This window comes from Larus michahellis, chromosome 6 (genome assembly GCF_964199755.1).
Source record: "Larus michahellis chromosome 6, bLarMic1.1, whole genome shotgun sequence".
NCBI classification, from domain to species: domain Eukaryota; kingdom Metazoa; phylum Chordata; class Aves; order Charadriiformes; family Laridae; genus Larus; species Larus michahellis.
In genome coordinates, this window is record NC_133901.1 from 56,858,978 (window position 1) to 56,883,637 (window position 24,660).

Below are 24,660 nucleotides of genomic sequence, written 5' to 3' on the forward strand. Positions count from 1 at the left end.
TCTTCTCTATGATCTGCTTTTAGCCGCAGTTACAGACAGGGAACCGAGCTGGTGGTATAAGCTAGTACAGCTGTTATTAGGTTGTTAAAATCTAAATATTGCATGGATTTTTGGAAAGAGGAATAAGTTACTTTCCTTATCTGTTGGACTAGGACAAGAAGTAATGGGCTTAAACTACAGCAAGAAAGATTTATAGTAGATTTTTCAAAAAGTTTCCTAGGTGTTAGGACAATTAGGATAATAAGCTGTTGGAATAGCGTGGTCTATCCACTATCAGAGCATTTAAAGCACCTCAGATAAATAACTGTCAGGAATGGTTTGGATATAGCTAATTTCCCACTGGGTCAAAAAGACAGACCAGGTGATTTGTCATGATCCACTCCAGCTCTAACAGCGACACTGTGTGACAGTTTGTACTCATTTAGGTGTGTGTGATTGGTCGCAGTCCCTCCAATACAACGAGGAACCTTCTCTGATATCACATTCTTGCCAAGCCAGGAATCATCTACCACTTCCTATAAGAAGGGCAGAAAGAATTTTTCTTCTAGGCTGAGAACCTCTCAGCTAAAAAGAGTCAGTCCCACTGGGTATTTAGCACAAGAAACTGCAGAATAACTTCTTTAATTTTTTTAAATCTGAACCTTAAACAAAAACATACACACATTTATTAATGAACTTAGAGACACTCCAAGGAGTGTGTATTTTGCTGTCACACATGCACATGAAAAGATTCCCTGAAAGACAACTGTGAAAAGATAGGTAAGTTACCACCTATATTTAATTGGATAAGCAGAGAGCACAAGGCTACGTGAATACTTGAAGTACATTTGAATGCTGCATATTTGATGCAAAGTGGAGAATAGAATGCTCCCCAGTGGAACAGTCTCTTGGGATGCTCTTATTTCAAGTGGAATCTCATTTTGGATCACTTAAAAAATCAGTTCTGTAAAAAAAAATGTTCAAGTTTGTGCATCTACATTTACTGTACTAATACTATTAAAAATGAATAAGGCATATAACTCACTATGCTGTTGTTGAATTAGAAGCTGTCTTTTTACTCAGTCTTATAACCACCCCTCACCTGTGCCTTGTTTTTTTGCACGAACTGTGGTACCAGGTATTGATTGGCTATGATTACCATGATTAAAGAAGTATAACCTCTTTAACTGTGCCAAAATGAAAAATGTCTCACATTTATGAACATAAATAATTGAGTCTTTTAATATACTGTTGATTATAAGTGATTGTCTAATTGGATAAGTTTGAATAAATATATGAATATGAGTTAGGCCCTAGGCAGAGCAAACAGTTAGCCATGGTACGTACTAATTTATTACCAGAATTTAAATTTCAATTACCTATAAAAATGCCTTTAAGGAGCCAAATGCTCACTTACAAACCATTCTCCCTTGTTTCCACTTTTTTTACCCAGAACATAACTAGTTTCCAATGTATTACAATAGATGCCCAAAGCAGTAACTAAGAGTGATGTCCTCCAGAGTACTAGCGCTGGCAGAGTACTAATATATCCGTTATTGTGCCATGCGGATCATTTACACAGAATGCATTTAACTCTGCAGTCTGATTCGTTTTCTGTTACACTTTTATGGAAAGACTTATTGTACTTCATTGATATCTCATGTTTCGTGCCAAGAATTAATAACGATATGATGCCTGGACAGCCTGTGGAGGTATATTGAACACTAACACACTAGTACACTAGAGGCTATGTCAGGATTGCAAGACATTGTGACCGGAACATTTCTAGGTGGTGAAAATCCAAAATAATTGGTTTTTAAGAGCAGGATGGGGGTGAAGGAGGGGGAGGCGGGATTTTTACTGTCCTTTTTTCACATAATTATTTGTAAAGTACTTCAAATAAGTCACCTGAAGGATATAAATTCAAGGTAGATAATGAATTGAAAGTATTTAATTAATTAGTAGCTCCATTAAATAGGCTATCCATTAGGTACTTTTAATGTCCTTTCACTTATTCAGATGTAAATGAGGAGTAATTCTGTAAATGAAAAGTGATTCTATTGACCGTAATGGAGTAAAATTAGTAGAGGTGAAGCAGCAAGCCCCAGATTAAGACATTGCTCTTTCATAGCTATTATTTAATAAAATTTCATAATAAATGTCATCCCAAATGGCATGTCTGTACACTTTATGAAGTCAGTTACATTTATCAGCATAAGATAAAGAGTATATTTTCTTTAAAAGTTTTACGATAATAGTTTATACTTACTACGGTGCATTGCCTTCAATCCCATAATTATTGATATTGGTTGCTGCTGTAATCCCACATATAATAAAAGGGACTCCACCACTAATCAGATAAAATCTGTCGAGAGATAATAACCGATATTTTAATTTGCCTGACTTGTAGTCGAATACTGCTTTTTAAATAATTGTACCTTCTTGAAGTATCTCCAGTATACAATATTGCTGAAATATTAAATACATCCTTAAAAGCAGAAAAGCAAAGAATGAAGTATTGTCACAATAAACATTGTAGTTTTTGAAGCAAACAGCTTAATATTTAATATTTATATGGACCCACTTTTAACAATCTCTTAAGTCTTTAGTAAATGTAGTTACTATTGCAGTCACATGAAGAACAAAACCGTGTCTAATAAAAGAACATACGTGCCAAATAAAGTTATTCCACTCACCTAGATATTTCTATTTAATAGTTATTAAATATGTAAGCATTATAAATTAAAAATATTCAGACAAAGCAGCTGTGTTCACTTTAACCTGAAAATGTTCCCAGGGAAATTCAGTGAAATCACAGAGACACTTCCCTAACTCCTGGATGACAAAAGAAGCCGAGTTCAGTTTGGAAAAAAAAAAGGGGGGGGAGCCCATGGCAAAATGGTTTCTTTCTGCACAGAGGAGAAACCTGGAGAAATTAGGAGGATTAAATATCCCTTTGCATATACCACACTTTTCTTCACTCATTCAATACCCCAGCCTTGCAAATGCATTAAAATGTGAGGGCCTCTAAGAATTCAGCAAGATCTCATAAATATCCAAGAAGAGTGTTAACCGAAGTGTTAATCTCTCTGTAAAGACCTGTATTCGAAGACTGAAAGCACATAGTTTCACACCCCTTTAACCAGTTAAATGCCATGGAACCACTTGGAAGCAGCAGTCATTCCACCGTAGAATCACCAGGCTACATTAAAGTCCTAGGGGATGTGTCACTGAAGTCGGCATCCTGCATTCCTATGTCCGAATTCAGCAAAATAAACCACCATCACATTTTCCATTTACCTAAGCAAAACACAAAATTACGCACGGAGCACAGCGCTTCCACCGCTGTGGGTCTCTGGGGTGCAGAGCACCGGCCCTGTGCATGTGAGGCTACAGCTGGAAGGAAAGCCACCCAGTGACAAAAGGGAAAACGTTCCACCACACCTAGAAGCTCAGCGGATTCTCTGAACATCCTGACTCATTTCCTGGTTTAACCAATGCTCTTCTGTCAGTAGACAAAATTAGTTTCCTTTCAAGCCACTCCTCTGGTGCAGGAAACAGTATGCAGGGATACAGACGCTTCCCAGTCACTGCTATTGTGTTGTCCATCAGGACTAAGAGGAATTTGATAATGTGTGGGACACGTTCTGACCAGAATCTGGCCACTAGTTTTCTATAAGGTGCTATAAATATTGGGAAATTTCACAGCCATTGCAAGGCAGGATTTTTACAGAAACAGAGTTATAGTAAGATTAAACAAATCAGCATTTAAATCAAACCCAGAATTAGTGTAAGGATTTCTTAACCTCTTTTCACCACTTCCTTCCGAAGCAGAATTAGAGGCCAGGCCTCAGAAAATGTCACGTAAACATTTACAATCAATCTTTGTCCTAATGGTCTAAGCTGTAAACAGAGCAGAGAAAATCATCCTCCACATTCATAAAAAAGCCCTTCAGATTTTATAACTTCAAAATCATTAAGTATATATTTTTTCTTCTAACTTGGCTTATTCTGTAGGGCTCAACAAATTCCAATGAACGAGCTGCCTCCTTACAAAATCCATTCATTCACTGCAGTTTAATGATTGTACATATCTTTTGACTTGAGCATGTTGAATAAGCTAGTTTAATAGCTTATTATTATTTTTAACAAAGACATGTTCAATGACATTTTTGAAATTCAGGAAATGACTAGGGTAAGCAATGAGGCATAGAAAAGTTAATCCCAAATTATCTAAGAAATAGTAAGGAGCAGAAAAATAGGAATACAGAAGCAAGTATAGGGAACTGCACTTCAAACTCATCTGTGATTACACCATAGAATTTACCTACAATGCAACCTATAATTTCATTTTTTGCAGTGTTGCCACTTTTTACAGATTGGATACATACATTTAAATCATTCCTTATCTAAAGTCTCAGACAAGCCAGTATTTGGGTAATCTAATTCATATCTCACACTTTCATCAGGCTGTTGAACACTACAAGAGTAGCATCAGATGTTCTGGAAGCACTTAGCTACACAGTGCTTCAGAAACGTGGCAAAATCTAGCCAAATTCCTATCCTGGCTCATTGCTAAGAGAAAGAAAATACATTCTAGAAACGACATCAGGTGAAGTGAAATGGTTTCAGTGTACCCGAGGTGCACTGTACTGATATCCAGCACAGCACTCTGCCTGCCTTATCTCATTGGGAAAAAAAAAAAAAAGTAAAATAGCAAATAGAAATGACAGTGTATACAAATAATTGGCCATTGCTGGATTCAGGATTCTTGAAGGGTGAAGGGAAAAAAAGTTTGCCAAATAGAAGAAAAGTCAGCAAGAGAGAAATGGGAATAAAATAGAGTGAACAGAAAATATAATCAAAGAAATTTAAGTTAAATTGTAAGAGCATACTCTTGTCCGTTTGTTTGAACTCATGGATACCTTAAACAATATATAAAGAAGAAAAGATCACACTGGAAAATCACCAAAGAGAAGAAACGTTGTTCAAGAGGATCCATATGCATGTTAGTTGTGAGGCAGTATACTTAAAATTAAAAAATCTAGACCAGTTTCTATGCAACCATTAGTTTTTATCAATTTCTTTTTCACCCAGATGAGATGGTCAGGACAAAAAAGTTTGAAGACAAAGCTGAAGTAGAGTTGATAGGGCATGAATAAAAAGTGAAAAAAATGCAGATAATAAGTAGCTATGCTTCATGCTTCCAGAAAACCTTTTATGTAAGAGAATCAAAGTGCTTTATAACATTAATTAATTTAGCCTTACAGTCCTCTGTGTGGTCGATAAACATTATTATCCCTGTTGTACAGATGAGAAAACAAGCAAGGAGAGATTAAGTGTTCAAGGTCACGCAGAAAATCTATTTCAGTACAAGACTTCTTAATTCCCATCCTATGTTTAAACACAAGGCACCTCCCTGTTACAGTAGATGAAGGGACTTGGCAAATCATGGCATCCAGGACTTTGTCTCGAAGCCCAAGAAACACGACTGCCTCTCTGTGAGTTCACGCAGGAGCAAGACAAATATAACCTTATCTAAAGGATCCTCTGGTTAGGGTGGTGCCCTCCCAGTATTCACTAAGCCTTGCCAATGACTGACTGCCTGTTGGTCCCTACAAAGCCTGACTTGAGGAGGAGGAGGAGGAGGAGCCTGTGTGTGCTATTCCCCGTGCAGCCCAGATACTAACATCCGCTGGTATTTCATGCAGCAGTGCCTGGGCACATACAGATTCTCCAGACCAGTTAAAGTGGTCTGAGTGTCGTAACTGGAGAGATGCTGGGTTCTGCTGCTTTTGCTGCTGCAGACAACTTTTGGTGTCTTTCAGCCATACAAGAGCAAAAGTAAGGGGCGATGCTCCTCTCCAGTAATGATCATTCACAGCACAATATAATAAAGCAGTACCGGAAGGATGAACCTTGCAGACTGAGCAAGTACACGCTTTTCAACCACCTCCCCCTCCCGCCCATCCCCACCCCCCAAGTATATGTTCTTATTTTGAAAAAAATGATCAATCTTTTTCCTACACTGTTTGCCTAACTTACATTCACTACTTCCTCTCATGACTATCTTTTGGTTTTAAAGCTTTAAAGGTCCACATCCTTTGGTTCAGTAACCAACTTTTGTCTTCCAATTACCTTTTCTAGTTTCGAGTTAATTTTCTAATTTTTCTCATCAAGCCAGCGGGCTGTCTCCTCTTCACAAAAGAACATGCAGTAACTCGGGACCCAGAGCCAATTTCATCTACTTGTGTTACTCTCCTACCATTCAAGAACACAATGGTGATACTCAGGCCACCAGTAACAAGAGTCCTACATGTAGGCAGAAGTAAGAAGACAGAAGAACCCTGCTCTGTCGGATGTGCCTGTTATGATGAAGCCAGCTAATACAGAGGGCTTGGCTGGAGACTAGACAGCCACGCACGCAAATCTTTAAAGACTGGCAAGCCAGAGGAAAGAAATTAAAACTTTTTTCCAGCTAAAATTTGATCTTGACAAGCAGTTAATTTATATAGTATTTTAAAATTGTTTTATAGGGAAAACTGTAAACTATCTGTGGGATGATTTGGGGCTTTGAAGCAATTGCCAAGCTGTTGCTTCAATAGCCCTAGGGAAGAGTTTTTAAAATTTGTACATTGTTGTTGCTGGTCACCCAGGGATGTCCTGATGATTCCTAGCAGGCTTTCACATCAGAATACATCTATTTACTGAAGCTCATTCTATCACATCTTCACTAATATCATTATCCAAGCTAATTAGATTAAAGCTAGCCTGGCAGGCCTCAGCATGCTACACTCGCACCTCTTAGCTGCAGCGTAGGCAACACCTACAGCCTGTAAACCAGGCTATGCAGACACGCTTAAATGATGTGCAGTCATTTGTGGGGGGAGGAATCATACTTACCGAACGTTAGAGGGAACCCCTGAGTTCCTGCTGCAGCTGCCTGAGACCAGTAAGTACAATATTTTTTACTACATGCACTGACATAAACACAAAAAACCCCCAACAGAGCAGCAGACAGTGCTTGAGGTGATGTCCCTCTGTTGACATCACGGCTTACTGTTTTCCAGCTTCCTTTCAGCAAGAACTCCTCTTGTAAGGCAAACCCTACCACAAAATACTGGGAGCTACATAGCCAGTCTGATAGAAACAGGATAATGTCATCAAGAATGACTGCAATAGCCTGCAGGCAGCATCCATTCTGCTAACTTAACACACAGTATATTCCTCTAAGTTTATTTCCATAAATATTACTCAGTAAGTCAGCAAGTAAAAGGAGAGCTCTACTCAGTGATGAATCTTTTTGCTTGAGTGTCTGGCTATTCCCTAGCCCAAAATTGTTTCCAGATTAAGAACCTTGACTCTGGAATGAATTCTTCCAAAAAGGAGCAGACCTTGGCTTTGTGGGTGTAACGCAAGACTGATTTTAAGTTTTTTTTGCAGAGGTTGGCAGAATGGAGATGTATCAGGAAGTGATTTAATAGCTGCAAACAGTCTTTATTGCAGACATTACTTGATTAAAATGTATGTAGATTTAAAAGTATTCCTCTCTGCGTGCACGTCTGGAAAGGTACATGTTAGATACATAAAGATATCAGTGAAACATTAATTTCTTTCCTTTTCCTCAGTACAAAAAAGATCCATCTGTTTTGCTCTACTTATTTCTAGGGTACAGTTCATATAGGAAGAGATGTCAATCTATTAGCCACTTGCAAAATAAACATGAAAATAAAAGAGGAGACACAGCAAAATGACTCTCCCCTTTATTTTTCCTTAAGCTGGGATTTGATTTTAACATCTTTGTGAAAATAATCCATACAGAAAATGGTCATTAACTTCTGAGCTAACCAGATGCCACAGTTCAAGCACCCGGCAGGCAGGCAGACAGATAAGTAGCTGCTCTGTAGAAAGCTGAATTTATGAGCCTGACTTTCAAATTATTCTTCCTGAATTTTTCACGCATCACATCATTCCATGGTCCTTTTTCCTGGGAATTTTGATAAAATAAAAAGAAGACTTTGTAGAAATGATGGGATTTTGAAAATAGACTTTTCATTAAAAAAAAAAAAAGTCATTTTGAATCCTATTCCCGGATAGTCTTGACTTATGAACATGTTTACAAATACTGTGTTTTGCTTCATGGCCTTGCTGAAGAGAAATAGCCCGTATTTCTTAAGTGCTTTTTCCCTGTCTGCAAAGTAGAATATAAACATGGAGAATACATTTAAAAAAAAAAAAAAAAAAAGGAAAGCAAAGAAAAACAATCTACTAATAATGCTAAAATAAACTCTAATATTGCAAGTCAACCTCTAAAAGGTTCTAATAGCAGAATTAAGAATTGTGTGAACACTCTATTTAGCACCTTTATGTGGCAATATTGTTATTATTTTTAACTGCCTGTTCACAGTCCTTTTGTCCTTTTTTTTTGTTTGTTTTTCACTCATTCAGCACGAAAGGAACAAAGCTCACTGGACAGGTAGTTATTAATTTTTATATATATCCCTTTTATCTAGATCTTATTGCAAATTAAGAGCTTCACAAACATTAATTAATCAATCTTCATAATGTCCTTGTGAGAATATATATAACCTTCTCCATTCAGAGGCAGAGACTACAACACAGAGACGTGAAAGACATAACCATTAAGAAAAGTCTCTGCAGATTTGTTTGCTCATCTTAAGATGCCCAGGCCTCCATTTAACAAAACTAGGCTCTAATTTTTTACTAGAATTGGCCACAAGATAGGAGTTTAAATACTTTGCTGGACCTGCCCTTAGAGACTCATAATATGGGGACCTGGACGATAAAGCAGGAGAATGTTAGTCGGTGTCAGAAGATGCGAAACCTCACCTATCAAATGGCTTCAAAGCCACTTGCTTCTCATGTGAGTCCACTGCCCTAGATATTCATACTGAGCTGCTCTTCCTTTCTGACTGGGTCAGATGATGTCTCACGCACTGCCAGTTAGCTACTGTGAGAATTTAGGCCCTGCTGGTTGAGGAAGCCAAGAGGATGTGCTGAAGCTATTTCTGTTCAACTTCCTTGGTTAACACCCTTACACCCTTCATGGCTAGTGTAGCCATTATATCTACTTCGGTATTTTGCAGATGAAAAGGAATTTACCGGCTGGCAGTACAGTTGCAGTTTGGTTTACCGTGACCCTGTAAAACAGTCTGAGCCAGCAGAGAGGACAGAGAAACAAAAATGCATATACCCAAAAAAATAAAAAAAGAATTCAAGAACTCAAAAAATGTTTAAACGAAAACTCAGAAGAAATAGAAGGGAGTTTTTTTTACATAGAGATAACTGTATTGTCTCTTGGTGAGCTAGGCCAACTTGAAGAGCCATTGTATCTAAGAAGCAAGAGAGACATTGCTTTTTTTTTTTCTTTCTGTATTATTGTAGAATGCCTTGGGGGGGGTTGGAAATCAAAGAGAGAGATGATTCTTACAGTGCATTCCATGCTGCAGTTTGGCACTATTGACTTCTACTCTTGCTCAGGCATAATGAATAGATGACAGGGTAAGGAGGTATTCATGCTGAATGTGCTTCTGAAGGAAAGAAGTAAAATATTAAGCAGCATGTTGATGAGAAAGAAAATATATTTATTCGTATTTCTTAAAGAATCTATCTATATTTTAAAGAGTTTAAAAAGAGCATGGAGCTCATAGAGAGAAAACTGTTTACGTTAATGCTTGAAGAGAAATAATAGGAGGAGAAACAATACTCATATGTTGAGTATTTTCTATTTGCACAACCATTTTATCCCTAGGGAACACAACAGGCCTTTCAATTCTGTTTCCACAGTTAATTTCTAGTAGTAAAATACCTGATACTCTTGTTCAGAGCAATTCATTGCTACCTCATTTTTCCAGGCATTTGACTACTCTGGCATAGAGCTGTTAGCTGAAATTATTTTGCGGTTCCAGCCTACTGAATCAAACCCAACTGCTTCACCGAGCGTTGCAGTACACCTTTAGAAAGTCAATTACCATCAGAATGTCCTTCTGCCTTTCAAAGGGGAGAAAAGAACCATTAACCTATCAACCCTCATCAAGACAAGAAATTCTGTTAACAGCCTATATATGACAATGCCATTTTATATAATATGAAAGTGAAATGAAAAGTAAAGCATGCAAAGATAGTGATAATACGTGCTGTACCTTTATGTTGTCACATATTTAATACTCGATTCACATTATATTAGTATCAATGTTTTATGACTGCCAGTAGAATCACCTTGAATTTTAAATAGAAAATATGGATTTCTTTGGTTTTACTTGATGTTATATTTCATTAAGCCTGCCAAGGAACCAAATGAAACGACTAGGAGGAGGAAATATATTTTAATTTGGATCAACTGTGAAAGTCACTGACAGGGGGTTCTGGTCTATGTTCTCCTATGACTAAATTTTGAAATCATACTTTTAAAAAGGAATTTATGTCAACCATTATTTTATTATGGCAGTTACCAACACAATTCCCTGAATCCCCCTGTGTTTCATGCATTTTTGAGTTTCAGTTACTTGTTTTGTAGGTAACGTTTTTTTCATCAAGAAGGATGAAATTTTTAAAAATTACTGCAGAAGAAAAAGCAAACGGACCAGTCAAGTCCTTGTTTTGTAATTTTAACATCAACTGAAAATACACTATTTTCAGCTTTCACAGGAGGAGAACCTTTGGAGAGTTTATTCAGAGGTTATTCATTCACTACTTGGTATAAGTTTGGTTTTAGATACGAAATGTATTTGTTGTATTAAAAAGAGATATTCTGAGACCTTATTTTTATTATGAGCTATATTGCCAAGTTAGAGCTGAATAATTTTGATTGCATGAGCTTCACAGATAATATGTGACATTATCCATTTTGTAGAGAATAATACTCTTAGTTTTATTTTCTGTTAAGTTCTTTGGCTGTATATGCACAGAATGATTCAGAAGACATTCATGACCAAGCAATCAGTGTCATGAAGACAGAGACTTCACTGACAGACCCAAGTTGCTTGTTCTTAGATTCGCTCAGCTGAGCATTCAAGACAGGTGTGTGCAAACACACAATGAAAAGAGAATACAGGAACTCCTGAGAAATATCTTTAGGAAGGACACATTAATTCTCTTCTGCTAAATTCACATTTTCTTTTCCTTTTCCTCTTGTATAAGTTAATGACCTTACATGAAGGGCAAGATTTTTGCCCCCAGTGACAGACATAGCTGAAATTGTTTAGGAGAAAGAGAAAAATACAAGAAATGCCCAGAGATGTGAATTTCCACAAAACCTGCATTGTTAATTTGCACTTTTTTTTGCAAGCCTTCTATCCTTTGATGCAACACGAAGCCCCTGGTCCAGAGGGCAGGTGATAAGGAATCTCATCGTTCTCTACTGAACTTGTATGTGGGCACAGAAACAACTGAAATCCGATTTCCTACAGATTTTGTCTTATGATTGTGTCTGGTGTCTAAAAAGGTACAGGGTCCTCTTGAGATCTTTCCCATAGTTATGCCATCTCTCTATCATTTCAGCATTCCCTTCTGTTGAGATATTTATCTTTGTTATTCACATGCCCATCTAGTCATGTGAAACTTACAGGAGCTTAATGATGTCCATCCATCTCAGGTTGACTAGCCACGTTATTAGACAGGGAAAATCTCAGCGACACTCACATACTTAAACAAACCGTTTCTTTACAGAGATCATAATGTAAATAAGAACAAATTTCCATTTTTCCACTACAGATAATTATAGAAAATGTGAACTTTAATGGTTCAAAACCTAGCAGACAAACAGGAATATTAAATTCACTGTTTTCAAAGAATATCCTGGTTTTTCACAATAATACCACAATTTTTACTTTAGTTTACTGAATCTTGAATGATAAATGTTGCTGTTACTACTTACAGCGTGAAAACAGTAGGAAGAAAGAACAGCTCCAACAAGCTAGAAAACATATTTATCTCTTCTGCTGTCCCTGAAACATTTCAAGCATCTTATAAAGCCCGTTTGATTGATACAGGCCATTAAAATAATGTGTTTAGGAAATTTAACGTTGCCCCATGAAATTTGCCATTACTGCCAAAAAAACCCCCTGCATTTCTTCAGTGAAAATGAAAATTACAGCTTCACACATAATTGTATGCAAAACTGCTGAATGCATCAGCAGGTTTCTGTCACATAACAGTGATTGGGTGGGTACTGTTATACAGAGTACTCTCAAAAATACTTTAAAATTATATATGTTCTGGCCACCATGTCACATACATATTTTTAATAGATTCATATATAATATAGTCATATGTCCTTATAAAGTGCTTTCTTATTAAGTTTACAGAACAATGGCAAATTTCATCTGCTTACCTAGATTTGTTTCACATATCCTATGCATATTCTTAAATGACACCCACACATAATACAGAAGACAAATTTATACTGTTTGTGTATGGATAATATATGGAGGTAGCTCTGTCGGCTTTTAAATATTAAAATGTTAAGATATTAAAGCATTCCTACTGCTTCTGAGGATTTTCCCAATAAGCTAATAAACGCCCCATCTGTAAAATATTAAGGATTAGGTGCTGCAGTCCCAAAATTAAACAGAGTCAGTGTTTCAGGCTTCTGCATCTCTGGTTTTACAATTATGTGCTAATCACAATTTACTTCTACCTTCCACCTACTTAGGTAATTGGGTTTATTTTCAACTGCATGTATCTAAAAATCTAATCACACAGCTAGAGCAAGATGTATCCTCAGGCAAAGTGAGAGAACAGTCTTGTTTGAGACATGAAGAAACCACACACTAAATAAAAATAATATCATTTTGATTATTAAATCTTCTTGGTCTACGAGAAGTATTCAGTCACAAACCCAGAGGGCCATTTAAAATTGAAAAGCATTTACGCAGAAGATCCATGGAAACCACAAAACTCGTTCTATTGAATCTTACGAGTTACCAAGCTTTTGTCATTGACAAATCCAACCCACACTTTTACAGAAAAGATGAAACAGTTTCCTGAAAGGAACTGTTTCTGATGTGAAAAGCATACAAGCAGGTTTTGAATTCCTCTAAAGGCCATATTCAGCGAACAGTAAAGGAAGAGACTCTGTGCTTTATTTTGGTTAATTTTAAAATATTTTGATTAATTTTTTTGAATAGTTCTAATAGTTTTACTGTTTGCCACGGGTCATGAGTTAAGGAGGGGGGCATTCATTCACACAGAATACTGCTTTCAATCATAAATAAAACCATACAGAAACACTTTCTTGTGAAGTCAGTGCAAGACACAGATGTTAACATCCTAAGATACCGCCTAAGTGACTGGACATATCAGTTCTGAAGGCACTACATTTTTATTTACCAAGAATGCAAAATGAAAAATCTAAAAAAAAAAAAAAAATTATGTGTAAGGTGCGTGTATAAGTTAAACACGGAGCTTTTTCTATTTTTATATTTCTACCCTCATATTGTCTTTGTTCACAAATACTTGCTGAGAAAAAATATCTCAGTACCTATCCAGAGCAGGAGAAGAGAACAGAGTGCCTGCCTCAAGAATTAACTTGTACTCCACAAAGACTAGAGTTACTTAAAATTTATGCGCCAGAAATTTAAAATGGGAAGCTGCAAAATATAGCTCAGGTAAAAACCGCAAACTATTAAGATGAAAGACTTTCATTTTTTTCCAAACAGAAATTTTTCTCAATATCTATTACCTAATCACTTCTACATATTGACTTTAGTTTCCTTTTCAGAATAACAAGACATATCAAGAATGTTAGCATCTCCCATGAATGATAATTCAGTTTTACAGCAGGCCACATTTGGAACATGTATATATAGTATATGCAACCACTACTTACACCTAAATGGACTCATATAGAAAGAAAACATTAGAAATTTAAAACCTAATAATTTGATTAGTTGGGAATAACTGCTCTCCTTGACTTGGTAATATGATGGTGTTCCAATATTTTTTAAAGCACATTTTATTACTTCCTGTCATTTTTCACTAAGCAATCCTTCGTAACAACAGCTTCATTTTCATAGAATAGTTTTGCTTGGAAGGGACCTTCTGTCATCTAGTCCAATGCCCCTGCAATGCGCAGAGACATCTTCAACTAGATCAGGTTGCTGCATGACCTTGACCTGGTCTTGAATGTTTCCAGGAATGGGGCATGTACCACGTCTCTGGGCAACCTGTTCCAGTGCTTCACCACCCTCATTGTAAAAAATGTCTTCCTTATATCTAGTCTAAATCTACCCTCTTTTAGTTTAAAACCATTACCCCTTGCTCTGTTGCTACAGGCCCTGCTAAAATGTCTGTCCCCATCATTTCTATAAGCCCCCTTTAAGGACTGAAATGACACAATAAGGTCTCCCTGCAGCATTTTGTTCTCCAGGCTGAATAATCCCAACTCTCTGAGCCTGTCCTCATAGAAGTGCTCCAGCCCTCTGATGACTTTTGTGGCTCTCCCCTGGACCCGCTCCAACAGGTCCATGTCTTTCCTGTGCTGAAGGCACCAGAGCTGGACACAGTACTCCAGGTGGGGTCTCACCACAGCAGAGTAGAGGGGCAGAATCACCTCCCTCGACCTGCTGGCCATGCTTCTTTGGATGCAGCCCAGGATATGGTTGACCTTCTGGGCTGCAAGCGCACAGCTCATGTCCAGCTTTTCATCTACCAATACCCCCAAGTCCTTCTCTACAGGAGAATAACCAACAATAACCAACAGCCATCATCGAATACGCCCCATTTTTGTCAGGGCATAACAAAATTCCCTGCCTTCTTAATGTTGTACACATTGACCGGTCAGTGTACTCTGACCAAGCAAAAAACTACTATTCATAACAACATGCTCTGAGGCAAGAAACAATTTAAAGTTTACTTTGGTACAGTGAACTATTATACCAAATGAACTTGCTGCTTTAAGTGATAGTGAGAGAAACCCATCTAAGAATACTCAAAAATCAGGTGTCTGGACTCTATTCTGTGATGAGGAAGACAGGTTCTCTTTCCTTGAATTAGGTGACTACGGGTCAGCCATCACACTTGAGTGCCGTGAGCACTGGATATTCAGTATTCTGGCATTAGCACAAATAGTGCTAATTTCCTTATGAGGCAAGGATACTTTCAATTTACAGGAATGGAAAATCACTTCTGTCACAACTCTATTTTATTCTTATTTCTGCAAATTTTTAGAAATTTGTTGAACTTCTGCAAAGGCTGAAAGAGCTGGGATTAGAGAATCAGCATCCTTGTGGACTGTGGCAGAAGGAGGTGGCCACCATATGATCAGTTTCTTTTGCTATCCCTTATATTCTCTCATCAATAGTTTACGTAGACTATGTGCAATTTCATGACAATTACTTCTGTTTATAAACATGATATTTATATATTTTACATTATGTAGCCATGAATTGTAATTTTACATTATGTACCTGTGAATTTTAATCATCTGCTAAACTCACAGGTTTTTTTTCATGGGATTAAGAATGATTTTTTTGTGCTTTATTTCAGACTAGGTTACAGTCCATACATTTCATGTTTGTGGTCTATTCAAGATGAAAGCTAAAAGGAAAAAGAACTATGATGGGAGGAAGAAATAAATTCCGTGGAGATTTTAAAAACTTGACTGGCTGAGGCCCTGAGCTAACTTTTAAGTTGGATCTGCTTTGAGTGGAGAGTTAAATTAGATGACTTTCAGATGTTTCTTCCAAACTTATTATTTTTATGATTCTATGATTATCTTATTATTCATCGTTATCTTTTCCGTCTTATGAAGGTCCATCCATACCAACTGTCAATCCTGAAAGAAGGGCTCTTTAGACCTACCGCTCTTCTAGTTTCTATAACTCTGTAAACTGAAACATATGCAGTACTCAGAGTAGACTGGTTCACAGGTGAGTGAGCATAGCTTGAAAATTCCTATAATTAGACAGCCATGTGCCTAGAGCCAGAGAGTTCTTCAGAAGAGTACAGTGCATTATTAAAATGTAACTGAGATAGGACAGGACTGAGGTCAGAAAAAGACCCCACTTCACATCCCATCAGCAATGCCCACAGCTGTTACTGTAGCAACGCATAGTTGCAACAAAAGAAAAATTTATGCTATGTATAAAATCTATTATTGTATTACTTATGTAAGTGTTCCCACTGACTTTGGTCAAGCTCCATGAGTGAGATGCAGACTTGCATGATTTTGTACACAATTGCATTATTCTTTTGCAGAAACGGATCTAACCACAAAAGAATGCTAGTGAAGTTTCATCCTTACAGTTTGCAAAAAGGAAAACGCTTACTTTTCCATGTCTGTTTTCATGGAGAAAATCTTATACTAGGATTTATGCAATATTATCCACTTCTACAGCTTCCAATTTATCACCTTGACAGATATCCAGGTAGCCAAGAACTTAAAATGTTACCAAGTAGGTGTTATTAAATGTAACAAGCAGCAGTGAAGCACCGAAGCATTAAAGCATTATGGAAATAACTTTCCCTCATGATTTTAGACTTTTGGCTTCTTTCTGGAACACTTTCTCCTTCATATTCCATAGGAAGTAATTCAATCTGCTAATCTAGAGGCAGCAAAAAGCATTCCCTTTTACTGCTATACCTAAAGAATGATTATGGATTACCCTGTTATTAAATCATAGACAAACTGTATTTAATTAATGAATTGACTCCACAAAACCATGGAAATTTAAGTTTATGGGTAAAAATTCAGGTTGACATTTTGTCCTTAATTCACCCTGTTGAAAGGCAAGAAACAAAGGTACAGTTGCATGAGTTCGTGAGTGTCAACCCCAATTTCCAGCTTTAATGTTGAGGTTTTTTGCTGTTGTCGGTTTTAGTCTTATTAAGTTGAACTATGGGAAATATTATATATATGATGATGGCATGAACATTTGCTTTTTCCTGTTGTTTAAAAACTGACATACACAGAAATCTATTTTTGGTGATCCCTATCCCAGATTTTAACCAGAAGCAAAACCAAGGCTTTTCCATCATATACAAAAAGGTCAAAGGGTAAGTTTCTAAAAAATATCAGAGTTTCTTGGAGCACTCAGCCAGAAGTGATCATGAAACTTTGAAAGAAAAGAACAAGCAGACATAAAGGAGAGTTATCATTATAAATAAATAATAATTGAGAAATATTAATTAAAAGCTAGAAATGACATGTCATTTCCAGAATGTTACTGTGTTAGTAATGTGGAAAAAGAAGATCTGAAAAGGAATGAACAGCAGTCATTCCCATCTTCACAAAACTGTAGGAGCATCGTGGTGCTCAACTTTCCAGGTTAACAGGCTGCCTAGCTTCGCTAGGTATGATAATTGTTAACTTTCCAGGTTAAAAGTCTGCCTAGCTTCGCTAGGTACAATAATTGTTATTGGATTTGGCAATGGCAGATCCTCGAAAGAAGTAAAGTGTTCTCTCTAGCTGGAATACACTCTCTTAAATGCATGAAGAGGGAATATAGCTAATTGGTTGCTTCTTCAATATCACTAATGGAAGACTAAGAGTCTGTATTAGGAGACAAGTATAATGTCATTCTTGTATGAGACAATAACAAGAGTATGATATGCCACATTAAATAATCCAAAATGCCTTACATATGAATTATAGCCAGCATGGGGTACCTATTCTGAAAATAACAACGGTAGTAATTTGCCCATGATTCCTGTTCCTAATCTTTTTGATTCATGAGAACAAGTTTTACTGACGTCAGTAATCCCAGAAACCAAATTCCAAAGTATTTATTGGAAATTAACTCTGTATAGGCATTTTTTCTGGAGATGTTTGTAAAATCATCTAATATGAAGAAGCAGCAAGGTCCTATAACTGACCACTAATGAATCATACAGTTAGAAAATACCACAAATCCAGAGACCCTCCATAATCAACCTATAAAACAAACGATTACCAAAGTAAAAGACTGGAAGATAAATTAAAGCAATAATTATATTTGAAAAAATTATCTGCTCCAAGATTTATGGGCATAAATTTGTAGAAAATGTTCTCAGTGAATTACCTATATCTACTGACATGTCTACTTGTAATAGGCACAGCTACCAGTAAAGGCATGTTGGAACAGGAAACTACTTCTTACATTTCATGTGTTTTCCACAAAAATAATATAGAATATTTGAAGGTAAATCTCCAAAATCTTCGATTTCTTGGTGTTGCTCATAAATATTGAGAAGCAAATACAAATGATCTTCAGTAATCACAGTTCTCCTACCTCCTAATCAATAGACAGAACAATAACTAGGTATCTCTCATAATCAACAGATAAATACGTCAGGAATCTCATGGGCTTGGGCTTTCATTCACAGAAAACCCAGGCCAATATTCACTTTCAGAGAGACTGCTAAAATCTTGAATGATTCCCTGAGTACCAAATGTGAGCCAATAATAATGGCATCACCCCTTTATCTGAGTGAGTGCTCAATCAATATAAGCATGAAGTTTAATCTGGACATTCTATTTTGCTAAGGTATATTAAATATTTAAATTCCTTTAATCTGTATCATTAAAATTCCAGGGAATTTACTGAATTTTGTTCGTAGGTAGCAATAAGCAATAATTTCCATCTAGGAACCAAAATCTTCCTGTGATTATATAGGTGTAACTTCCAGTGATTCACTGAAAACCCATTGCAGGTGTGGACATTTCAGAGCAGAACCTGGCCTAATTTTTTGTTATGTTTTATATAGTAACGTGGTACCTGAATAAAAATACCTGGAGGATCAGCAGCCAGTTTCTACAAGACTCATAACATTTCAAAATACTAAAGGCATATTTGGAACACATTAGTTTCAAAGTCTCTTCTGTCAGAATTTGCTTGCATAATAAAACACAAAAGTTCTTACGAGACCAACAAGGCTGTAGGAATTCAGCAGTAAATAAAGGTTTGAAGAATGAGAATAGTTAGGAAAACTGCTTGTTTTAAGAATAACAGAATTGTATGGCAGGAATGAATGTCAAGAGGTCATCTAGTCCACTCAAAAGCTCTGAAGCAGGGTCACATTGAATATCTGTCATGACTGGCTTGGGTTTATCTGATCTATGTTAACAAATCGCTTATGACAGAGTTTCCACAGCCTCCCAGGTAACCTGTTTTAATTGTCATCCATTCTCATAGTTTAAAATCTTTTTATAATACCAACCTATCTACCCCTCACTGCAACTTAAGCTTATTATTTATTGTCCTATCTTCAATAATTTCAGAGAATTTTCTTATTAATACATTTTAAACCTCTTATCAATGTTGTTACTAAGAGTCATAACTAGCAGTGAGGGTCCACAACTTTCAAGTGATTTGAGTTCATGTATTCCTTCTTTATTTATGTTAACAACTGTCATTCAAATAAGGAGTTAGAAGCTTTCTTTAAAAAGTTTAGGATGAGGGTTTCAAACAAAGTCTCATTGAGTCCAGAAAGTCAAGCTTTAAACAGAATATGAAATATCACAATTCTTCTGATGGTACTGCACAGATATTCTCTTTTTCCTCTCCTGCCCTTTCAACTGTGGAACCTCTCAAGGACCGTGTCTCACCAACAGGGAGGTGATATACTATCCCATTAAGAAATATCAGGAATAGGGTTTGAACAGAAATTACAGAAGATAGATAAGGATAGACATGGACTTTTAAAATACATGCTAAATTTTTTACCTAGCTTGAGCTTGCTTGCCTCTTAACTTGCTGCAGACCAGTGTTTCTCCCTTTCCATTTACTTTGTTAGTATTACCGCCATCTCAGATATCCCCATGACTTCTCCTTTCCTATGTTAGTCTGATTGACCTCTTTGAGACTTTCTACAGTTTTCCCAAGGTCTGTATGCTGGTCTGCACTTTGTTTGAAGACCTATCCTTTGCTTAGTTCTCTTTAAAGCTTTCTTTGGGCACTTTTTTGTGTCATTTTCACACTGATTCCCTATTTTATCCTGAGTCAAAACTTCATCTCCTGATGCATGTCTTAAAATCCTCTACTTCCCAGTTTCTATACTTTCAATCATTCCATTGTGTTTCTGTCATTTACAACATATGCTGTTCTGCACAGGCAATTGTTCAACTGCCTCTGTAAAACAAAACATACACTCATAGCACTCTGTAACACTGAAAGACGAGGTTGAAAAATCAGAAGATCAATTGCCATGAAATTCAGAATGCAAATTCTGAATACCTCGTCTGTACTGGAAGTGTAATTTTTCCATGGAAAAATACAAAGTTTAAAGTGTTCAGCAGAAACAGCAGAGAAAATACTATGTATGTCCAAAACCTGTTCTACAGATAAGACCTACCTTCCCTCTAGTGTCATTTATGAACCATTGTAAGGAACTCTACTGTAGGTAATTTTGAAGTAATTGATCCAGAAAATGTTACTCTAACTCCAATAGTCAATGGCTGGCTTTTAATCTAATGTATGAGTGCTCTATGTACTCTGGAAGTGATTCTTAGTATATATCTTATCCTTTACTCAGAATACTAAAATTATAAAAATTACATAGGAGAACTTTAATTTCCCTGTCTGCATTAATCTAGCCACTGTGATTCATTTTTCTGTTTATGTTAAAAGAATAAGCGATGATGAAAGCAAAAGGCAAAACTCTGAGGCATTGATGTTGATGCACCTTGCTCCTGAAGACTATTTCACTACTTACAGCTTTAGCAGTTGAAGGACAACTAAAATTGGTCCAAAGCCCCCTCAAAGTTCTGAACTGGTCTACTTTTATAGCACTTTGAAAATCAAATTAAAAACACTCAGTCATATGCCAGGAGGATGCTAACTTTAAACATTCCTACAATAAGACTGTAAGTGTGATTTTCTCTTTAATGTCTTCTGATTTGGAGTTTTTAATGAAGACTAAATTGAAAAGGCAATAATCATCCACGTTTGCAGTAATGGGCTTCAACTATTTACGATGTACAAGGTAAAGGAGACCGATGGAAGTCTATGTGTATTTTTCCATGGTCTCCCACCTCAAAACCAAGTGAATTAATCTAATGCAATGTTTATTCCCAAGACTTTTAAGGCCTCCTTCCAAACAGGCATAAGCCAGGGATTATCACACATATTTGGCAGGAAGTGCGTGGAATGAGTCAGGTCTGAAGCTGAATTTATAACAGTTACAGTTACATATGCTGCAGCATATTCAATTTAATATGCATATATGTAAATTTCACCAGTCTTGTTGGTCCAAGGAATATATTTTTATTTCCTTGAACTTTTCCATTCATTAAGAAAGGAAAATATTCTGAAATGTTAAAATCAGGCATTTAAAACTATCATTGCTGAAAACATTTGTATGTGCATAAAAAGATACATTTGATATATGTGGGTTTTATTGCTAGTTCATTTTAAGATAATCTACATACTTTACCGTTATCATTTGCTCTTGGAATCTAATAATATCTTTAAGCCAAAATTACTTTATCAAATAGTGGCAACATATTGGTAAATGCAATAACCGAATAAGACCTATGCCATGCTATAATTCAAATGCATAGTAGTTGTATTGTGCTGCAGTTATTATAGACTATTGAATAACTCTATATTATACTAGTTGCTTGCCTGCAGCGTTCTGGTTTCTGTGACATTGCAGTTCATCAGCCTGCACAACATACTTCACAATGCTTCATGTCTAATGTTTTCTTGCAGCATCGCTGTTTTCATTACAGTTAAGCTGGATTTATACAGACACTCACTTTAAAGAGAGTTGTCCTGTAACAAGCTGTAAGTTCCATCTTTCTCACATAACAATTTTCATAAGAAAGAATTTGTATCTAATGTGACTCTGGCTTTATTTAAATAAAACAAATGATTCATTTTCAAATTTTCTTAATAATAAATGAGTACAATCAACACAATTAAAAGTCAGATAGCTTTTTCTGTAACTGTGATGAATATTATTTCATGCAGATGGCAATGCTTAGTTCTTTGTCCATACTATGGCAATAGACACATTTGAAATTATCTTATGCGTTTCTCTTTACAGCTTTTTGCATAATCAAGTTTAATCTATATGACACCAGAGAATCATCTGAGAAAATATTTAGCTCTTTCAAATCTGATAAAGTTTTCTACAAAGCCCCAATGGAGTTTGAATATATTATCTTCAAGGATTTTCAGAACTTGCAAAATTTCCAATCAGCGTTTTACATTTTGCCTGGAGCAGCATATCAAAGCATGGAGCTTTTTATCAAGCTTACCCTTCCCTCTAACTTATCCTGTACAATTATGTATATGACTAGCTCAAATTCTAGAAAGTGTTGAGGCAAGGAATAGTGTGACAAGAATTCTGAATTTCCAGGAAATACCTAGATGTGAACTCCTGATAAAAGCAGATGAAAATTCAACCTAATACAGTTCTGCAGATCATCACATTGCAGTTGCAGCCTTTCAAATCTGAAAATATCACAGGAATCATTAGAAGTCTCCCTGAAGCTCACAATTTTGCAAGCTTGCAAAAGCCATAATTTTGTTGTTGTTGTTGTCCCAAGACCATAATATCCTCATTAAATGACAGGTATCACTCAGATGTTGTCATTTTCTTTTTTGGCAATGTTTATCAATACCTTTACACCTGGGGAGTGTTTCAGTTGAAAGTCTTGACACATTACTTGCTATGCTGTTAATAGCTTGTTTACAAGTAATAAGTTAACATACTTTTCATTGCAATAATCGTAAACCATTTCTTTTCATCTATATTAAGTAGAAACTAGAAAATGAGAACAAACTTTTGAAATACTTCCAGTTTGAGGCTTGATTCACAAGCCATATGAAGTGAAACTAGAAGTGAAGCAGGTGGCTCTGTTACCATTTTGCTGTTAATAATACAATAATTCAGTCACTTGCCTTGAAGGTGGAGAAGCAAAGTTCTAATCACTTCTCTTGTTTGAGTCAGAATAGGCAGGAAAATACCTCCACACTATGACACCATACACTGGCAATCCAATGCCGTCTGCAGTGACTGTTTACACGGCCTGTGCAAAGTGCAACAGGTACCACTGACAGTATATTGCTACTGTGAATCTCCTGAATATTTTAATATTTTGTTTTTTTACTGAAAATGTTCTTGTATGCAACAATTAATTCAGAGCTGAATTAAACCTTTTCTTTGACCTAAGGTAATTTTCCCCTCTATGATGGAAATGCATTTAGCTTCAGGCTGAAATTGAATAAGAAGAATTCATGAAAATGTTTCCCTTGTCACTATTTTATACCCTTTTACACTGCAGATCTTTCAGTTACATTGCCAGCTAGCAATAAAATGAGTCTGGCTATAATCCATGACTCCATCTGACCATATATCAGCCTTATAAGAGCGATCATATTAAATAGCTTGTAATATCAACAGCTTTTATATCTCAGGTGGCAGAATCTTTCTGGTCATTCTGGCTAAGGTCCCAGCATTGCAATTCTTTTTGTTTGTTGGTTTGTTTTTTTGAGAACTTGCCTAAATTGGTGGGCTGATAGGACACAGTACAGTCCGACTGATAAGGTCAGCATTTCTGGTGGTACTTTTGTATCATTAGCTGTGTCACCTTTGAATGTCAGAGTTATTAAAATTGTCTTCAGAATCCTTCAAAAGATTAGCTCTATAATTTAACCATACTAAAATTTTGAAATGTCTCTTGTCCTTAGATTATTTAAATATCCAATATAACAATATACTGGCTAATTTTGATGTTGAATATAACCCTTATTTTGGCGAACAAAACTAAAACAATAGCTGGAAGGAAACATGGCTTCTCTTACATTCAATTTTTATGAAATGCAAAAATTTTTAAAATGGTTTCAGCAATATGGCCCTTTTGCTTCCTGAGCATTATGATAAATATTGAAACAAGAAATAGGGGAATAGTGATTTGCAGATAATATGTATGAAAGCAGCTGTTACACACTATGTTCTTTTTAGGAACGTATGGTATTGAGGCTACAAGCGGCCTTGTGAATACATGAGGATTGCAAAAACTTCCATTGTTCAATAATGAATCGAACTAATTACAGCACAGTTTGAAAATGATCTTAAAATGTACATTGGAAAAGACAATTTTCTAGTCTTAACTTTCAATAACTAAAATAAGAAGAGCTGATTATAATATCAGAGACATCAGTTAAACGTCCTAATGACTGACTCTACCCACATCAAAATATTCTGTCCTTTAAGCAAAGGATGCAATCAAGTATTTAAATTATAGCCAACTTCTTTGAGCATGGTAGAGCAGATTTTCAGTGAGACTGTTGGCTTACTGTACGATGGATCATCCAACTGGTGAAAACCTTACTCGCAGGGAGACATCACATTCACTTACTCTCCAATGACAGAAATGTATCTATGCTAATAGTAAATAGTGAACTACAGACATCTCTGCAGGGTTTCCACCAATTCTGCCCTGTGGCATTTCTCATTTATTTCAACATATACCAACTATAGAGAGCTGTTAAGGAAAAGGTAGATAATCCCTTGGGATAATCAGGCCTAAATTTAAACTTTAGAGAGGAGATTTAGTATGTTTACCGCAGGGAAGAAAAATGGGCTTCCATGGATGAAGATTAGAGAAATTAATATTTAAGGGCATACCATAAAGAAGAAAACAATGGACTGTAATTGATGCTTTTCATCTGACCTCCTTCTCTCTGCCTCTCTCTCAATCATTATTTGATAGAAGACAACAGGAATTCACGA

At 36.2% G+C, this 24,660-nt stretch overlaps 1 protein-coding gene across 4 annotated transcripts in view; it reads right to left on the reverse strand.

The window, feature by feature from the left end:
• Positions 1-24,660, reverse strand: part of ADGRA1 (adhesion G protein-coupled receptor A1) — a 278,773-nt gene that overhangs the window by 3,124 nt on the left and 250,989 nt on the right. For all 4 annotated transcript variants that reach the window (XM_074591674.1, XM_074591678.1, XM_074591679.1 and 1 more), the window contains one exon: positions 2,249-2,344. In XM_074591674.1, coding sequence (XP_074447775.1) covers positions 2,249-2,344 — 96 coding nt within the window. The remainder of the gene's footprint in view (positions 1-2,248; positions 2,345-24,660) is intronic.